Here is a 19,149-nt window from a genome sequence, read left to right as displayed (position 1 = left end):
CCTAAATTTATTTATTAAAGTTATGATTTGGTTACATTACATTGTCCTAGGTCAACCAACATCAAACTTACATGTTTACAAAAGGGAATTGGCTAGGTTTTAGAAAATTGTGATGTACTATAAATAATTCAATTAACTTATTTGTGATGTATATTAGTTTTAGGGTGGGGGGATGACAGTCTGCCCTTCCTAAGATTGCTTGTCCTCAAGAAAAGGTAGTTTTAGCCAAATCTTCTTCAATGTGAGGGTCCCTAACTAATCCTTCAATCTTGTGATATATGTAGCTTGTGTTGTAGAACTTTCATATTATCACAAGGCATGTATCTATTTCTTTATTTCAATGTGAGTTATCTCAACCAATGATTGGATATTTGCAAGGTTTGTAATTTTAAGACAAGTTTTCTCCCATCCATTGTAATCATAAGGACCATTTTGGTTGGCCCTATGGATATCTATTCGAGACAAAGAAAGGGCAAACTTCCCTTATATTGAGAGAAGGATTAAGAGCATGACACACATCTATCACCTTAAATTCAATGTTCTTTCCTACATAAATTCATATCTTTTTGGTTCACTCTCATTATTCTCATAGTCTAGATCAACCAAAAAACACATGTTGGAAACACATCAGGTATGAGATAAACACAGAGCATACACATAAAGATGTAGAGCATACATGCAAAGACATAGAGCATACACAACATAAATATATGGAAACACGGAGTATACACGCAAATACAATTATTATTAGATTGTTCTTATTGACTAAAATGCATTGTTTTATCTTTACCTCATAGGTTGGCAAGATCAAAGCTTTGATACCACCTGTAATGTTCCTTTTTTGGATTACCTTGCAATTTTCCCTGAATTCACAAATCCAAATGAAACAAGGAACATAAAATAGTTAGAGATATAATACTTACTCATAAATAAGATGAGATAAGTCTACCTTGGAAACCTGCAACCAAGTTAGATAATGATGCAGATATAATTCATAGAATACTTCCATTTCTAGGGCTTAGGAATATATATGTACTTATAAGATATAACAAATCTAAATGATTACATGGGGATTCAACCATAACGAGGGTAAAGTTGGGACACATTAGACATTATAAGGTGCCCCAAATATCCCCTACACTAGGCCCAAGGGTAGAAACTCCACCCCCTAGTTATGTAATGAACCACCTCCATCGATTTTTGCCATTTTCAGGGATGTTCGAGACCATTTAATGCCTCAAATTTGATTCAAAAGAATTTTTATCAGATTTTAGGGAAACTGAAACTTGAATAACTTTCAAACAGTTAATGATTTTAACCTGATTCTTTCGCCAATGTGTTTATTTTTCCATTCTAAAGCTTCCTACAAATTTTGGGATCCATCCGCCTTCAAATTAAAACTTTCTAAAAATAGCATGTCAGTTAGAAAAAGCAATAGAACAATTCTAAAAGCTAGAATCTCTTATTCGCCCAAATGGGTATCCAAAAATGTAAAAACATTAAAAGAAAACTATCAAAAAATAAATTTTGGGGTGATGGAGGATTGCGCTTACACCACCAGATGCTCTTGCATCAGACACCTAGGGTTGTTTGAAAAGTGACCCTGTCACGTCTTAGTTGGTTGAGGAAAACCTAAACGGTTAACCTCTGTCTTGGATAGCCATGATGAATCTTCAATAGGTCTTCCCCTCCATTTCACCAGATATTCCTCATACTATTTGTTTCTAGTAGTCCTTCCCACATGGCTATCCAAAATTACTTTGATCTCCTCCTTCTCTGAAGTAGGTGCAGGGATATTACATTGTTCTAACACTGGTTCCTCCTCTATGCCACCTTCATGATATTTTGTTAAGTTTGCAATGTTGAACATAGGAGAAATATTAATTCCATCTGACAACTCTACCTCATATGTGTTCCCTGAATCATGCTTCTTCAAAATCTTGTAAGGACCAAATTTTTTCATCTTCAGTTTATTGTATGTTCCCATTGGGAACCTTTCTTTCCTCAAATGGACCATCACCTCGTCACCAATCTGGAACTCCTTATACCTCCTTTTCTGATTTGCCTTCGCCTTATACTGCAGGTTTATATTGTTAATGTGCTTTTTTACCTCATGTATATTCTTGATGTGTTCTACAAAGTCTTCAGCTTCAACACTTGTATGCTTCTCCTGGTCCATCTGCCTTAATTCTGGAGTGGTCCTTGGACTACCTCCATATATAATTTGGAATGGTGATCTACCAGTGCTCCCGTTGATAGAATTGTTGTAAGTAAATTCTACATGTGGTAAGATCAGATCCCATCCCTTGGGTTTATCTCCTAAGCATCTTAGTAGGTTAGCCAAACTCATGTTCACCACTTATATTTGCCCACCAATCTACGGATGGTGTGTAGTACTGAACTTCAAAGCCAAACTCATGTTCACCACTTATATTTGCCCACCAATCTACGGATGGTGTGCAGTACTGAACTTCAAATCTGTCTTCAATTTCTTCCACAAGGTCCTCCAAAGTATCCAACAAACTTGGTATCACAATCTGAAACAATACTTTTTGGTAGACCATGCAGTCTCACCACCTCCCTGAAGAATAAATCAGCAATGTGGACAACATCATGGGTCTTCTAGCATGGAATGAAATATGTCATCTTTAAAAACCTGTCAACCACCACAAATACTGAATCATTTCTTCTTTGTGTCCTTGGTAAACCAAGAACAAAATCCATGCTTATATCCTCCCAAGGCCTCTTAGGTACAGGTAATGGCTAATATAGCCCTATATTCTGACTTACTCCTTTAGCCAACTGACATACTCTGCAACTTTGCACAAATTTCTTCACATCTTGTGATAACTGAGGCCAATAATAGTGTTCACTGATAATGGCAATGGTCTTATCTTGACCAAAATGTCCTGGCATTCCTCCACTTTGCTTTTCCTTGATCCAAATCTCTCTCATTGAGCTCCTCCGAATACACAACTATCTTCCCTTAATTAACATGCCATCTTGGATTATAAAATCCAACCATTTTGTCCTATCCAAAGTAATAGGCTCCTTGCAAGCTTTCCAAGCCTCTACAAAATTTGAATCCTCAAGATACAAGGTCTTGAGTTCGTTGAACCCAACCACCTCAAACTACATCTCTGTCAACAAAATTTGCCTCCTACTTAAGGCATATGCAACTCTATTAGACCTCCCACTCCCATGCTTCAAGACAAAAGTGCAACTCTGCGAAAACTCCACCCATTTCAGATGTCTTTGATTCAATTTCTCTTGGTTGTTCAAGTACTGTAATTCTTGATCATCAGTATACAAAATAAATTCTTTTGGCAATAGATAATCCCTCCATTTCTTCAATGCTTGAACTATTGCATAAAGTCCTAATCATAAACAAAACTTTTTCTTTGCATCATTTAACTTTTCACTAAAATATGCAATGGGCCTACCTTCCTGGCTCAAAACAACTCCAATGGCATTACCAATGGTGTCACAATCCACCTGAAACACCTTATTGAAATCTATAAGGGCTAAAACAAGTTGCTCTGTCACCTTCTTCTTCAACATATCAAAACTTTTTGTTGCTCTCATGCTCCACTTGAACTCTTTTCTATCCCCTCTCATTGTTTCAGTCAGGGGTGCACAAATACCACTGAAGTTTCTAATGATTTTTTTATAAAAGCTAGCCAAACCATGATGAGACCTCACCTTAGTAGCAGTCCTTGGGTTAGGCCATTCCAAAATAGCCTTCAACTTCTTTATGTCCATTTAAGTCCTTCTGCTGAGACAATAAACCCCAAGTACACCAACTCCTTCACAAAACTACACTTCTTCAAGTTAATCAACAACTAATGATTAAATGATCATCCAGTGTCTTACTAAAAATTAAAATATCGTCCAAATAGACAATAACAAACTTGCCTCGAAATTATTTAAGTACCTTGTTCATGAGTCACACGAATGTGCCTGGTGCCTTGGTTAGCCCAAAAGGCATGATTAACCACTCATACAAGCCTTCTTTGGTTTTGAAGGCGGTCTTCCATTCATCCCCCTCTCTAATCTGGATCTGGTGATATCCACTCTTCAAATCAATCTTGGTGAAGTATTGTGCTCCACTCAAATAGTTCATAAGGTCATCCATCCTTGGCAAGGGAAATCTGTACTTGATTATTATCTTGTTTATGGCCCTAGAGTTCATACACATCATCCACTCCCCATCCTTCTTTGGTGCTAGTATTGTACGTACCACACACGAACTCAAGCTCTCTCGGATCAATCATTTCCTCAATAGTTCTTGAACTTGTTTGTTCAACTCTTCATTCTCTACTAGAGTCATTATGTGGGCTGCCTTATTTGGCAAACTGGCTCTAGGGATCAAGTCAATCTAATGATTGATCTTTCTAAATGGTGGTATAATCAACAACTAATGATTAAATGATCATCCAGTGTCTTACTAAAAATTAAAATATCGTCCAAATAGACAATAACAAACTTGCCTCGAAATTATTTAAGTACCTTGTTCATGAGTCACACGAATGTGCCTGGTGCCTTGGTTAGCCCAAAAGGCATGATTAACCACTCATACAAGCCTTCTTTGGTTTTGAAGGCGGTCTTCCATTCATCCCCCTCTCTAATCTGGATCTGGTGATATCCACTCTTCAAATCAATCTTGGTGAAGTATTGTGCTCCACTCAAATAGTTCATAAGGTCATCCATCCTTGGCAAGGGAAATCTGTACTTGATTATTATCTTGTTTATGGCCCTAGAGTTCATACACATCATCCACTCCCCATCCTTCTTTGGTGCTAGTATTGTACGTACCACAAACGAACTCAAGCTCTCTCGGATCAATCATTTCCTCAATAGTTCTTGAACTTGTTTGTTCAACTCTTCATTCTCTACTAGAGTCATTATGTGGGCTGCCTTATTTGGCAAACTGGCTCTAGGGATCAAGTCAATCTAATGATTGATCTTTCTAAATGGTGGTAAACCCTCAAGCACATTGTCAGACACAATGTCCTGAAACTCATTCAACAAACCAAAAACTTCTATAGGAACCTCTTTACTATCTTCTATATCCGCTTTAGGAATTAAAGCAAAACACACAGGTTCATGTTTCATGCCCTCCAAATATTTCCTTCCATAAACAAAACATATTCTAGCACTGCTACATACCTTTTCTTCCACCTCCTTCGGCAGCTTCAACTTATGGCGAACTCCATCCTTTGTTAGGGTGTAGGTATTAGCATGGCCATCATGTACAACACGCCTATCAAACTACCATGGCATCCCTAACAGCATATGACATGCATCCATGGGTATGATGTCACTGAGTACCTCATCACGGTAATACCAATCTTGAATTTCACCAAGCACTTCTCATTGACCAAAACTTTGTGGTCCTTTTGTAACCAGGCAATCTGATATGGATTTGGATGTCTTTCCCTCTTCAGCCTCAACTTCATGACCATCTCTTCGGACACCAGATTGTTCTTGCTTCCGCTATCAATTATAACAACTCAACACTTATCTTCACATTTGCATCTGGTGCAAAATAGACGACTCCTCTGATTTGGTTCTTTCTCCTCGTTTATCAGCGTTCTCCTGACCACTAGGGATTCCCCCCTTTCAACATCATAAAAAATATTCAGATTAGGGTTCTTCATCTACATGTGCAACTCGTGCATGGCCTTCATTTCTTCTGTTTGTCCTTCCTTGGTGTTGTGAAAAATTCATAGGCTCTATGCCCTTCTTCACCACACTGGAAACAAGTTCCTCTAAAACCATCTCTCCTGGATCCTTGTCCAAGTCTTCCTCTTCCTCTTCCTTGTTTTTCACCACTATTTTGATCACGGGAGCGATAGAAATTATCACCCTTTTGATTTTGGCTAGTACCCACATCATCATTTTTCTTCTGATCCTCATTTCGATTCTTGAAGGATCTTCCACCACCTCTTCCACCTTTACCTTTCCCCCTTTGTTTCTCTTCAAATGTCTTATTCAATTTCTCTTCCACTTTCAATGCAAATTGATAAGCATCTTCAATATTGGCCATTTTGACCAGGCTTAGCTCTTCTTGAATACTTGGTTGTAACCCATTAAGGTAACATGCGACTTTCTCCTTGTTGACCTTTGCATGGCCTGTTCTAATGATCATTTTGTAAAATTCCTTTGTATACTTCTTGAGAGATTGGCTACCTTGCTTCAATACTTGCAATTTCTTCAGCAGATCCAACTCGTAGTCTATTGGAGTGAATTGTTTCTTCAGCTTCTCAACCATCTGATCCCATTTAGTGATATTTCCCTCTCCTCTCCTGTTTCTTTTAAGCTGGACCTCTTTCCACCAAAGTTTTGCATGACCCTTCAACTTTGTTTCTGCAAACTTGACCCGATCTGGGTCCTCTATCTCCTCGTACTCAAAATACTCCTCCATCTCATTAATCCAGTTGATCAGCTCTTTCGGGTTTAGATTTCTAGAATAATTGGCAACTTCGATTATGTGTCTCTTCCCGATCTGAGAAATGGCCCTTAACAATCGAGCTTGATTTTGATCTACTGTTTCTTCTACTTCCTCCTCAGATGTATCTTCAACCTCTTCTTCGTCTTCACTTTCTCCTCTTCTTGGATTAAACCCTCTTCTCAACTCCTCTTGCAATGCATCAATTTGTCTTTGGAGGGCCCTAAAACTCTCGTCTACCAAAGCATTTCTGACACACATATTTATGTCATTGCGCATCACTCTTGGAGGCATCTTGACTTCGAGCCCACAATCACAAGTCCTAGTGCGAACTGCTTCACGTTCGGTGATCTATCCACAGGCCGAGGAACAACCTAGCTTTGATACCACTTGATGAGGGAAGAACTCGAGACATGGAAAAACACAACAATTTGCAACAAAATAATATATTATTATTATTTGAAAACTATCTTCAATACTTGCAATTACAATCAAGAGGATTAAATCCTCACAGGCTGCAACACAACAACTTACACAAAATTCTAGAAAACCCTTCTCTCACAGTCCAACTTTGTTGGAATCCAAGAACACTGAGAGGGGGGGGTGAATCAGTGTTCTACCGAAATGTTCAATTTTAACCTTATTATAACATGCATTCACCAACCGGTATATCGGTACATATATAATTGAAAGAAGTAAAGCAATCAATGAACCAATCACACAAATGAATACCATAACACGGACAGTTTATACGTGGAAAACCTCATAGAGGAAAAACCACGGTGGGATTTGTGACCCATAATATCAATCCACTGGCCATATGAATAGATATTACATAATATGGGGGCCTGCACATGCAGGAAGGCTTACAGCCTAGAGCACACTGCTCAACACAAAGGAGTCTCACTGACTACAGTCACTTTGAATAATGAAACATACAACTAAACTCATTTAATGCATCTGCTATGCCAGATCGAGTTCTGGTTCAAGCTCTGACTGTTCCAGTTCTGAAACCCTAAACCCCTACCAGAATAACCTTCGCTCTGTGAGTGCATCCAAAATCATCTACAGATCATTATAGAATATTGATCTCTTACACAAATGACCTCATATACATTATCTTCTCATTACTGATATAATCTTACAATATGATCTATCAAAATGATCTAATAACTGACCTATATACCCTTATAGTCTTTCATGACTCATGTCGGCTAACATAGATAATACAAAATGATTATACATGCTAGCTCATTACATATATACATAAATAACAAAATGAATTGTCGATTGTTGGATCTCCCAATGATGTCGGCCTCCTATACCAGTACTCATAGAATCCTTCCTACTGGTGAAGATACCTATCGGTGTCGGTGAAGTGTCTGTCGGTGAGGTACCAAACCAAAGAATGAAGTCGAAACATGTTGCCATCAATGACAACATATGAAACCAATCAAATGAGTGTCAATTGCCAACAAACTTTTCGGACCCCAAAAACTAACCCACAAGTATCCTAAATAGCCTTTTTTTTTCTAGTTTGGAGCCAAAATTACAATTTAAAAATTAAAATTTGGCAGTCTAGCGTCAATACATACAATTTGAAGTTCGAAATTGAGCCAAATTTGAAAACTGGAAACTTTCTGAAAAATTGTCCAACTCCCAACAACCATAACTTTTGATCCGGGAATCAGATTGACGCACCATTTAAACCGTCAGAAATATCTCTAGGTGAAGAATATGCCAAAAATCACCTCCGTCGATTCCTGCCATTTTCGGGGCCGTTCGAGGTTGTTTAATGCCTCAAATCTAATTTAGAAGACTTTTTATTAGATTTTTGAGAAACTGAAACTTGAATTACTTTCAAACCATTAATGATTTTAACCTGATTCTTTTTCCAATGTGCTTAATTTTCCATTCTAAAGCTTGCCGCAAATTTTGGGTGCCATCTGCCTTCAAATTAAAATTTTCTAAAAATAGCAAGCCAGCTAGAAAAAGCAGTAGAATGATTTTGAAAGTTGGAATCTCTTATTCGCCCAAATGGGTATCCAGAAATGCAAAAACATTAAAAGAAAACTATCAAAAAGGATGGCCACCTTTCTTCCCAAAGGTGGTGCCTTTACAATCTAATTGCTTTGCCCTTTGAATAAATTTGATCCCACCCCACAAAGTTTGAGGTATAGAATATCAACCATGCATGTATATTATGATCACCTAAAGTTCCAAACCCAAGATTTGCTACATTTTTTACCCATGATAGGAATTCAAGAAATTGAATGGAATAGGGAGCCAAAGAACCATCCTAGTGTCCATGAAAATTATAAAAATCTAAAAGGCTTAAATATGCCTTAGGGAAGGACACTACCACAACAAAAATATCCCCTTAACAATTTCACTAAGGATATTTAAATAAATTAATTTAAATGAACACCTTAGAAAATATTTAATATAAGAACACAAATAAATATTTCGTGGACCAGTTATCAATAATAGGTGGATAGGGTAAAATAATTGAGATTCGGGGAGCACACAAAGAAACGAGACACAATAGAATGAGATGTGAACAAAAAATTTGCATCTTAAGTATGATGAGGATGATGATGGTCTTGATCCACCACCTCATGGTGCACAATGTTTACAACATTGGACCCACACCACTTTTGAGGATGTTAGTCCTTTGGTTGGTGATTCTATTGATTCTTGTCACACCCATTCATAGATAGTAGATTTCATTCTTTGAGTTGTGTGCTTTTAGATGATCCTCAAAGGTTTTTATATTTAATAGGTATTCCAGAGTGGGATCGTGCTATGATCGAGGAGTATTCTTTTTTATGAAGAATCACAAATGGGATCATGTACCTCTTCTTAAGGGAAGACAATTAATTTAATGCAAGCGGATATGCAATAAATGGGACCACTAAGAAGTATAAGGCATGTCTTGTAGCTAGAGGATTTTCACAAGGGCATTGATTATTTTGAATCTTTTCTCATGTTTCCAAAATGGATTTTATTCATCTTACACTTTCTCTTGCTACAACACAAGGATGCTCATTTTATCAAATGGATATGAAGAGTGCCTTCTTACATGATGATCTTCATGAGGAGATATATATCATCCAAGTTGCGTGCAAGACTCTTTCACATGTTTCATCATTCAATGTATTGTCTCAAACAAGCCACTCAAGCTTGGTATGAGAAGGAAGAGTGCTTGATATTGTTTATAATATATTGGCCATATTTTACTAAAGATTAATGTATGAACCATGGAAAATAGAACTTGTACTCTACTCATTTCTTGGATAGCCAAGGTACTACTTTATCCTTGATAAAAATTTAAATGATTATATGTAATTCTAATGTAGGAGCAACATAAAGCTCAAGCAATTAATATTACAAAAAAAAAAAATTAATTTGGTTCATTTGTGCTAATATTGGGTTCCTTGGTGTGGGAGTAATTTTTAATTTTAAAATTGTTTTCCTCATTTTGGATATCTCACATGGTGGGAACCTTGGAGATTTCTCATAACACTTTTTATAATGTAATGTAGGTGTCTATAAAAAAAATACTTTCATTTTAGATTCATGGTAGAGAGGTTGTATATTTAAGAAAAAAGCTTGGGTTGCTTTTGACCATGGCTTGATTTCTTCTTGATTTAGACACCATAGTTTGAGCTATTATTAATGTTGGGGTTTAAAATTTAGCCAAGGTTAAAGTCTCTCTTGATTTTAACATCATACGTGAAGGAAAAGGAACAAAGAAATGTGTTTGGGTTGAAGAAGGTTAGCTCTTGTAGCTTCAAAGAAAGGGGATGACTTCTTTAGCTATTTGTAAGTTGGGAGCTCAAAGTTGGTGCATAAAGTTAGATATTGTTCATTTTGTGGCTTATGTTAATGTTTGGTGATTTTCACTTAGTAAAAACCGAGATTTTACAAGGGGAAACTCTATCAAAAATTTTTAAGATTATACATGCAATCATTCCTATGTTTATTGAATAACTTTAAATTAGCAGTGTCATTGTTCTTATTCATGTATTATTTTATTCTAATATGCATGCAAGACCCTAATCTCCAATTTGAAGCATCGTTTCATGTTCATAATTGAATAAAAAAATCAATTCATTGGGTTTCATTTTGATGTTGGCAAAAGAGAAGGTTGACATTCATTTGGCTTCTTATCATTGACTACACAAAATTCTACTTAAGTAAATTGTTACTATATGAACTATTCGATAATGTTGGTATTGATATGGAGGTGGGTAACAAGAGATGCCATTGTTCTATAGTGCGAGCACATTTTTATGTGGAGCATAACCTACTCTATCTAAAAGTGTGGATAAGGATGGGGATATTCTTAGGGACTGTAACATGAGAGGCACACATGATATATGCAATGAGACAAAAAAATCTATAATTAATTATACACAGAGTATTGGATAAATAAATTGCGTGTTTAAGTTTACATGCTTATATATTGATGTCATTAGATAAAATTACTCCACTCTACTTAAACATCAAATTTTTCAATTGTCAGATAATCAATAACAATTTTACTCATTTATATACAATAATACTAAATGATTATCTTATTCTTATTACCAAATACTTAATTTTAACTATTCAAACATTTAATCTATTTCAAAATAATCTAATTACTTCCAAACAAACGCTTATTTAAACAAGCCTATTCATAGAAACGAATATTGCAATGATACCCTATCGAATACCTATTTTCTATTCCTATCCACATAAGAGGCTATATACCTAGATATTTTTCAATAAACTAGATAGCTAAATGGGCCTTAGAAAAATACATGGTATTCTCCCTCTCGTAAGTATTTAACACTACCTCTTTCCATAATCTAATCAATAATTCTTACACAAACATTTCTACTCCAAAATATAGTCATAGCTTCCACTTTAATAATATGAAGATTATAATCCTCCATAAGTTTCAGCTTCATCTAAAGCATCGCTTAGATTTCTACATGGGAAAGCGCTACCATGTAAGATGATTGTGATGAGCAGATACTTTCTACCATTCATGCTATCATTTTCTCTGTTAATAACTTTCTTTTATGGCTTTAGTGAGAGGAGATAATGCTTCAACTATTTCATGTAAACTATAATATACATGATGAACAATGAATAATACGTGAGCGCCTAGTAATATATTTTTCAGAAGGCTCCAATCTCCTCGACATTGAAGAACAAAATGAATCTGAATGTACAATTCTATCTTGTGATGTATGAACATTTTTTTTTCCCTAGTTTGCTAAAGGAAATATGTCGTTGAAATCTTCATGTACAGTAAAATTTCTGTGTGCATGGCTTACGCACAGACACTCTCTTTTGATATTGCCCATCTACCATTTTGGGTTAATGCTAAACATGAAGAACATTTACGTATTATTTCAATGATATTTTTTCATATTCCCCAAGGTTTTCTCCATTCAAAACTGTAAATATATCTACTGTAAGCTGCACCTTCTAAACTTCGCAAGCCCCGGCTATAGATTAGAATGATAAAGGAAAACATAGTCCAATATAAACGATCTGAAAGAAACAATTACTATTCGTTCCTATCTAACCAATCAAATAATCGTTTAGATCAAATCTGTGTTAAGAATTTTCAGCCTAAATCATTTCTTAGTTGCATTGTTCAGAAAGTAGAAAACAATACGTGGGTTGCACAGTAAACTGCTGACTGTTCTATATACCACAGGAAAAAAAGAAAAAAAATGGTACCCTGCATGAGATTTTCTCTTTTCTGAAAATTAGAAACACAGGTGATTGTTACGTAAAAGTTCAGAATCAAATGCTTGACTGCAAACAAACGAACCCAAAATCATATAACTCTGTTGAAAGTGATTTGGTAACTGCTCTAACGTAAACATAATACTTTTGGTGTAGGCCCGTGTTTTTTCTTCTTTCCAATACCTATAAAACAATGTAGCTATATATTCTACCGATTTCCTTTATATTTTGATGCAGAGATTTGAATTCCATGGTTGCGTATGAGAATTGCGTGGATTTGTACAATGGTAAACGAGGAGGAGACGATAGAATAAGAATAATACTCTATATCATTATTCAGGTAAAACTTTTAGTGCAGAATAATGATGATAATAAGAACGAACACGAGTGAAATTGTTGGAAATAAGCGTAGGAGTGCATGTTCATCTTTTGACTCAACTGTTGCTAATTTGAAACTGCTTTGCCAGTTTGCCACACGAATGGAAATGAATAATAAGTGAGTGTATAGCATTTAAAAGTTCCTTAAAGTCGTCACATTCATTCAAAGAGTGGATGATGAAGATTAACTTTGGCAACTTTCATAGTACAGCATTTTCAAAGAGGAGCGCCGTTGCAGCAAAACCGAGGCATTAAAAGCTATAAATAATCATGCCTTGGGCTTGGTTGAGATGTCATTTGCAAAGAATTATACTCTTATGTTTTCCATGATTCAATTGTACTCTTTATAATTATTATTTTTTAATCCCGGGGAAAGCTATATTTGTGCTTTTATTTCATATTGATATTCTAACTATATCTCTACTTTTACAGACTTGGAACAATAATGTCCCTGTTCGTTTTAGGTTTTCACTAATGGGTAAGATCAGATCTGTTTGAATACAGTCAAACATAAAAGAAAAAGCAGTCAGTGATCGAGAGGGGGGGGGCAGCCCGCCTATTTTTATTCATTATTTTCAAATGAATAAAAACATACATAATTGGTTGTGTAAAACTGTGCTTGACCATATCAGCTAATTTGAATTATAATCTATAAACGAATCTTTCAATCCACTCTATTTACCCTTTAATTTTTTTATGTTTTTTTACATTACGTTGTATATGCTGTGGAGGGTTTGTTTGGAGGGCTATTTTGTGGCCGTACATTACTGAAAATAGCATTTGGAGAGGTGGAATTTGTGTTTTGACTCAACTGTAGATATTTTGAAACTGGTTAGAAGCTAATGATTAAAATAAAATATATAATATGAGATGTTTCGTTGTAATGTACTTTCTGTGATAGTTAGTGAAGCGTCATCGTCTCAAATAAAGTTGATATACAACAATGAATGATCATGATACTGAATAAGACTATTCCACAACTTTTATTTGGAAAGATACATACAATAACTAACTACAGTATAAGCTATGACCTTTACAAAGAATATTTATGCGCTCCCTGCAATTGCAAGGCTATTTCAATCAAGGAATACTTCATTCTACGTCATACAGTGCATGAATAACAGCTTTTCAAAACTCAGGTTGGGCTACAGTTTGATTTGCACAATAAGAGTATAGAGTAAGCCTTTTGTTCCAACACACAGAGCTTTTGCCATTTTTGTCACATTTTGTGGAGGAGAGCAGAGTGAACGCTTTGGGCTTTCACCCGTTTCATCTCTCATTCATAGAATTTTCAAGGTTTTTTTAGTAAAAGTAAACTAATATATGAGCTTCACCAGCTCATGTAATGCGTACAACGAAACCCAACAGCAGACGTACTTATAGAAAACTATCAAGAACTTATTCCCTCCATATTTACCCAAGATATATACTATCAAGAGATCTGATGCTCAAGACGAGTACAAGTCATGATCTTGTGGGGGGTGTGTATATTCAGTCGCAATTTTATTTCTTCAAAACAAAAATTGAAGTATGAGGGAATAGAAATAGAGGAGGATCAAGACAGAAAAGAGGGACTCAAATGCGAAGTTAGAGATGGAGGATAAGTATACTTAGAACTTGAGAAATAGCTATGAATCTGATATGAATTTCTTTGTTAAGCCTCTATAAGTATTCTAGCATTTTGTGTATTTGCTTTCTTAAACTATGTATCTTCTATTAAAAGGAACCTGCATATGAGAGAAGCCAATAAAGTGTCAATGAATAACATGATTTCTTTGTTAAGCCTCATCTCAAGCATACATCTCACACCAGACAAGCCAACCAGTTATAAGTGCCTCACCAAACAGCTTCTATTGATGATATTTTAGTGCGAATTTATATTTATGAATGATTTTTTTCTTTTGAATTGATTGTATTCAACATTTGAATACTTCATTATATCTGGGTTGAAACCTTCATCACATTATGAGATGCAGTTAATCTGGAGATGGCCATATCTACTGCTAAAAGCCCAATTTCCTCATGTCCACATTCAAATGAAAAGGTATTAAATTAAACCCTATAAACCATCTATCGATTTAAATCCCTGATGCCATTAACAAATTTTTGATTGAGTTTGAAGTTTTAAAGCTACACATTTCTTTCTTTGTTCCCTCACGTGTCTGGATGCTTATATCACGATCTTGATATCTTGTTAAGATAATAATTATCAGATGTAATGATAAGCACATCTGAAATTATCTGATTTTAGGCTAGTACATGCTTATCTTTTGACTGCGCTGTTCATACGTTGAAACGTCTTTTCCACAAATGGAAAAACAAATAATAAGAGAAAATGTAAAATTCAAATCATAACTCAGAACTGATCCATTGTAGCTAGGGCTTTATATAAACCTTGGCAATTTTCAGTCGACACATAAAACGAGGGTACCACCTATATAAAAAGATCATGGCTGCGTCTATTCTGGCTCCAAAACGGACCTTTTGTACAGCGTGTTAGCGACAGGTTAGTCAATCTCAGCCATTAATTGCAAAATCACGGTGTAAAACGCACGACTAACACGTGTGTTAATCAATCCATACTGTCGTTTTGGGGCCAGAATAGACACATCCAAAGATCATCTGCTAGCATGATGTATTATCAAGCAAACTGTCACTGAAAATATATGAATAATAACTGCACATTATATGAGAGAATTTAAATAATTATTAGCTGTTGTTCCTGTAAAACTTAAAAAATATATAAATAATAATTAACTGTGCAATATATTTGTGAGGTTTATTTAGTTTAAATTTTTATTATTCATATTAAATTAAAAATTGCAGGTTTGTTAAATTGTAAAATTTAATATTTTGATTATTTTACAAATAGTTAACCATTAATTTGAACTTCCAAATTATACTTCATTCTTCTGCAGTGAAGTTTTGCATTTTATTTACATATAAAATAACACTAAACAAAATATTATACCCAAATTATTTTATTCGGAACCTGTTATACCTATGGAGCTTCCATTAATGGAAATCACTTGGTTCAAAGGGAGTCAAGGGTTTTTTAACCCTTTGAAAGCCTCTCGGGGCTCTCATAGTTAGATGGCAGAAGTGGAAATTACCAGGGAGTAGCTTTCGAGAAATTTTTAACTTTCCTTGTCTCCTATGTTCTAATGGGACCTGCTAATTAGTAAAAAGAGGGATTGGACTACCTTGTACAGCTCTCAATAGAACGTGGATTGTACCAAAATTACCATGTACCAAATGATTAAGAATTATTTATATCAAGATGTAGACAAGGATCGGATACATCAAAGAGAATACAAGTATATATCTTGATCTCTGTGCACTAGTTTGGCCAAACAATGGATATGGGTACATATTTCCCAATAATATTTTTAATGAAAGCTGTAATACACGATGCTATGGCATTTATCAAAAGGATTTTCACCGATTCTACTCAGCTACTAGAAAATGTAAGCAGGTAAATGAATACCCTTGGTATTTCCTACGTATTTTACAGTGTTTTTCTTTCCCTTGATCGTCCCACAAAATACGTTTAGGAGAAGTAGAAACATTGATCTCCATTATAAGGAGAGGCAAAGTCACAAATGGTCACTGTGAACGCTCAGCTCAAACCTGGACTGGATTAAACTTAATTCAATCATGACCTTGTTCTCTCCATCCATTCATAAAGTAAATTTGTGAAACCAGGGAATCCTATCTCACCAGATTTCTTGAAAAAGAGAACGTCTGTCCACATTGTCGTGGGTAATATGACTGACAAACCAAGTCAGTTTTGAAGATTAATGAGTTGAATCTCTAGCTATTCAACTCAGGTGAACTATTTTTTTCCAATGTTTCAAGCCTCTCTAATGGGCTGGTCGTTTTGAGGGAAAAAGCCAAAAGCTTGGGAGATTGTTGCATGCGCCCGTTTATCTGCATCTGCAATCTGTCTCTGGACAAAATTCATATTCGCTTAATCTATTTCTGCTTTCTAATTAATTTTTTCATTCTGATGATAGATCATATAGTATAATCTGAAACACTGATGATAAAAATATCACACACAGTTCGAATCAGAAAAAAAAAAACTAACATTATGAACTGTAGAAATTACATGACTGTAATCGTATTTGCTTATCAACTTTACTCAAGCCAGCCTTAAAAAGTATAGCATGACAACAGCAAGTAAGAACTAGGCATTATAACACCTAAAGGCCTCAAAGCACTTAATGAATCATGACAGATGAATAGTTTACATAGCTAAAACTAAAACTATATTTCATTGGCATGCTGGCAAAAACGTGACCTTCATGAACACACTGAACATTCTGTGTTCCAATGGGGATCTAAAACCCTACTTGGAATACAAGAGGTTAATAAACCAGAAGTGGGTTGTGCGTTATATACAACTAAGGCTTAATGTCTTATCGAGTTTGCATTTTCTTGGTTTCGCGTGCCAATGAATCTCAGGATCTTGAAGCATGAAGAGGAAATTAGGCAGAATAGCTATAAATGATGGTAGAGATTGTGTTTGTTTAGTTGAAAGTGATAAAAAAACATTGAAAACATTGTGAAATAATGAAAAGAGGATATGAGGGATTGCTGAGTATCTTACCTAAATGATGCGCCCCTGATGAGATGTTGAGCCGCTGTTGTAGATGGGCATTCCCAAGTGTATTTTGATGCAAAGTTTTTGAGTAGGTAGAAATGGAAGAGTGTTGTGAGGGGAATGAAGCCTGGTCCGAGTCAACAGCATGGCTGTCCACTTTTGTCAGAACATTTTCAGGTTGTCACAGGCCTCGTGCCAGGCTGCAGTCCCCGCACCCCAACTCTGCCTTTAAATCTGCTCAAATTCCTCTATTTTCGAGCTGCACCAGCTATATCCAATAACAAAATTCCAAAACACTTTCAGAAAATTCGGCTCTAGCCTGCAAAACCTATGTATTACCCATTACTTAACTAGGTATCACAAGCAAGCAAATAGCTCTGTCTACCTTAATGCAAGAGCCTGCACATGGACAGCCACAGGTACTTTGTATTGATCACATCCCATATATTTCCAAGAATTCATAAGAATTCATAACTTCTCTCTCTTCATTAATTTTTTTACCAAAGATCCTGCAAAGCCTTGTTATTGACTGCATCAATTTTGAGATTCACAAAAACAAATCAGATAGTTAGTGGGCAGGCAGATCAGGATAGTGGGCAGAGAGATCAGAATATTAGGCAGATCAAGAGTTGACAACCAGTGCTGCCCACATGCTGCTGTTATACACCAAAATCAAAGACCAGAGAAACTACTGCCCTTGGAGGCTTTTTCACGCAATGACATGGTATTTTTTCAGTTGTCATTATTGAAGGACATATAATAAATTATATAGCCCTTTTTTCAAGCTCCAAATGCCAATAGGGTTTCCTTCCTTTCTGTCTGTCTCTGTCTGTCTGGTTTTTTATGACTTTTTATTGTGTGAATACCTATACAATCAACTCTTGAATGATCAAAGTTGAGAATTGAAATCTGCCATCTTCCATCCACAAACTATCAGATTCTCTGCACCCATTTCCATTTTCATTTCAAAACCCTAATTTTTGAGCCAGGGGGAAATCAAAATCCTGACATTCAAATAGATTGTGTTTATTTGTAGGAAGATGAATTGTGGGTTGTGTTGTTTGTTGTCTGAGTGATGGCGGTGGGCTTTTGTTGTTTGGAGTTTTGGCCATACCTCCTACTTGCTCCCTGTCGTCTTGTTAGGTGAAACAAAATGAATGCGCAACATTTGGTGGTGGGTTCTATAATTATAAAAAAATCCCTTAAACAATACCAAAGGCGGTGCCTTCCAACACATGGAAGACCCTCTTCTCCTTTTACCTTACACGCATAACCAACTCATTATTTTTTATATTTATCCTTTGCACACAAAACCAGGTGAGAACTTCCCTTGTTGCAGATTCTCAGTCATGCCCATGGGCAATTGCATACATATAGGAGAGATATCATCATTCCTCTCTGCCTTTCCCAACGACAGAACAAGATCAGATCCATACCTCTCTTATGTTTGCCTTCCAAAACAATACTAAATTCTCTAGCACTAATTATTACTACAAATTTCCCGGGGGTGGATGAGGTCAGCAAATCGTTAGGTATTCATTTGGCCGGGTCAGTCTTGGTGGTGTATATTTATATCATGAGTTGGGGGGGTATAATAGTAATGATGTAATAGAATTAGAGGAGATTTTGCCTTACACCTTGTCGTATTGCAAAAGAAATGACGCCACTGCTAACACTAGGGTTAGTGTAGTGTTATTGCTAGGTAGACCTAAGTTTCTCTGCCCGGCCCTGCCCGGCCTGCCCTGCCCGTTTTTTACCTCCCTGAAACGCGACGTTACCATAGTTTTCGTGTATGTTTTGGTGTAGTGGTGGGCCCCTGTTACGTGGTTCCGTCAGAAATATTGGCCCATCGTGATAGCAAAGGCTGGCGTACCTTTTGTCTGGTTAGACTCATTTACCTAGCCTAAAACTGACGTCTTTGCACCACCTTCTCTTCCCCCATTCATTTCTTCTCATTCTTCCC

The 19,149-nt window shown here is 36.0% G+C and overlaps 1 protein-coding gene and 1 long non-coding RNA gene across 2 annotated transcripts; both read right to left on the bottom strand.

Annotated features, from left to right (window-relative positions):
- Positions 1-1,714: 1,714 nt before the first annotated feature.
- On the bottom strand, positions 1,715-2,179 carry LOC131876771 (uncharacterized). The gene has a single exon (XM_059222248.1). The coding sequence runs from the start codon at positions 2,177-2,179 to the stop codon at positions 1,715-1,717; it is 465 nt and encodes a 154-aa protein (XP_059078231.1).
- Positions 2,180-15,924: 13,745 nt separating this feature from the next.
- LOC131033210 (uncharacterized) lies at positions 15,925-18,608 on the bottom strand. The gene is made up of 3 exons (XR_009103575.2): positions 17,572-18,608; positions 17,193-17,454; positions 15,925-16,529 (listed from the first exon to the last, which is right to left on the bottom strand). It is a non-coding gene; the product is annotated as an uncharacterized LOC131033210 (long non-coding RNA).
- Between the last annotated feature and the right edge of the window lie 541 nt (positions 18,609-19,149).

This window comes from Cryptomeria japonica, chromosome 6 (assembly GCF_030272615.1).
Source record: "Cryptomeria japonica chromosome 6, Sugi_1.0, whole genome shotgun sequence".
NCBI lineage: Eukaryota > Viridiplantae > Streptophyta > Pinopsida > Cupressales > Cupressaceae > Cryptomeria > Cryptomeria japonica.
This window is presented reverse-complemented; position numbering and strand designations above follow the sequence as displayed.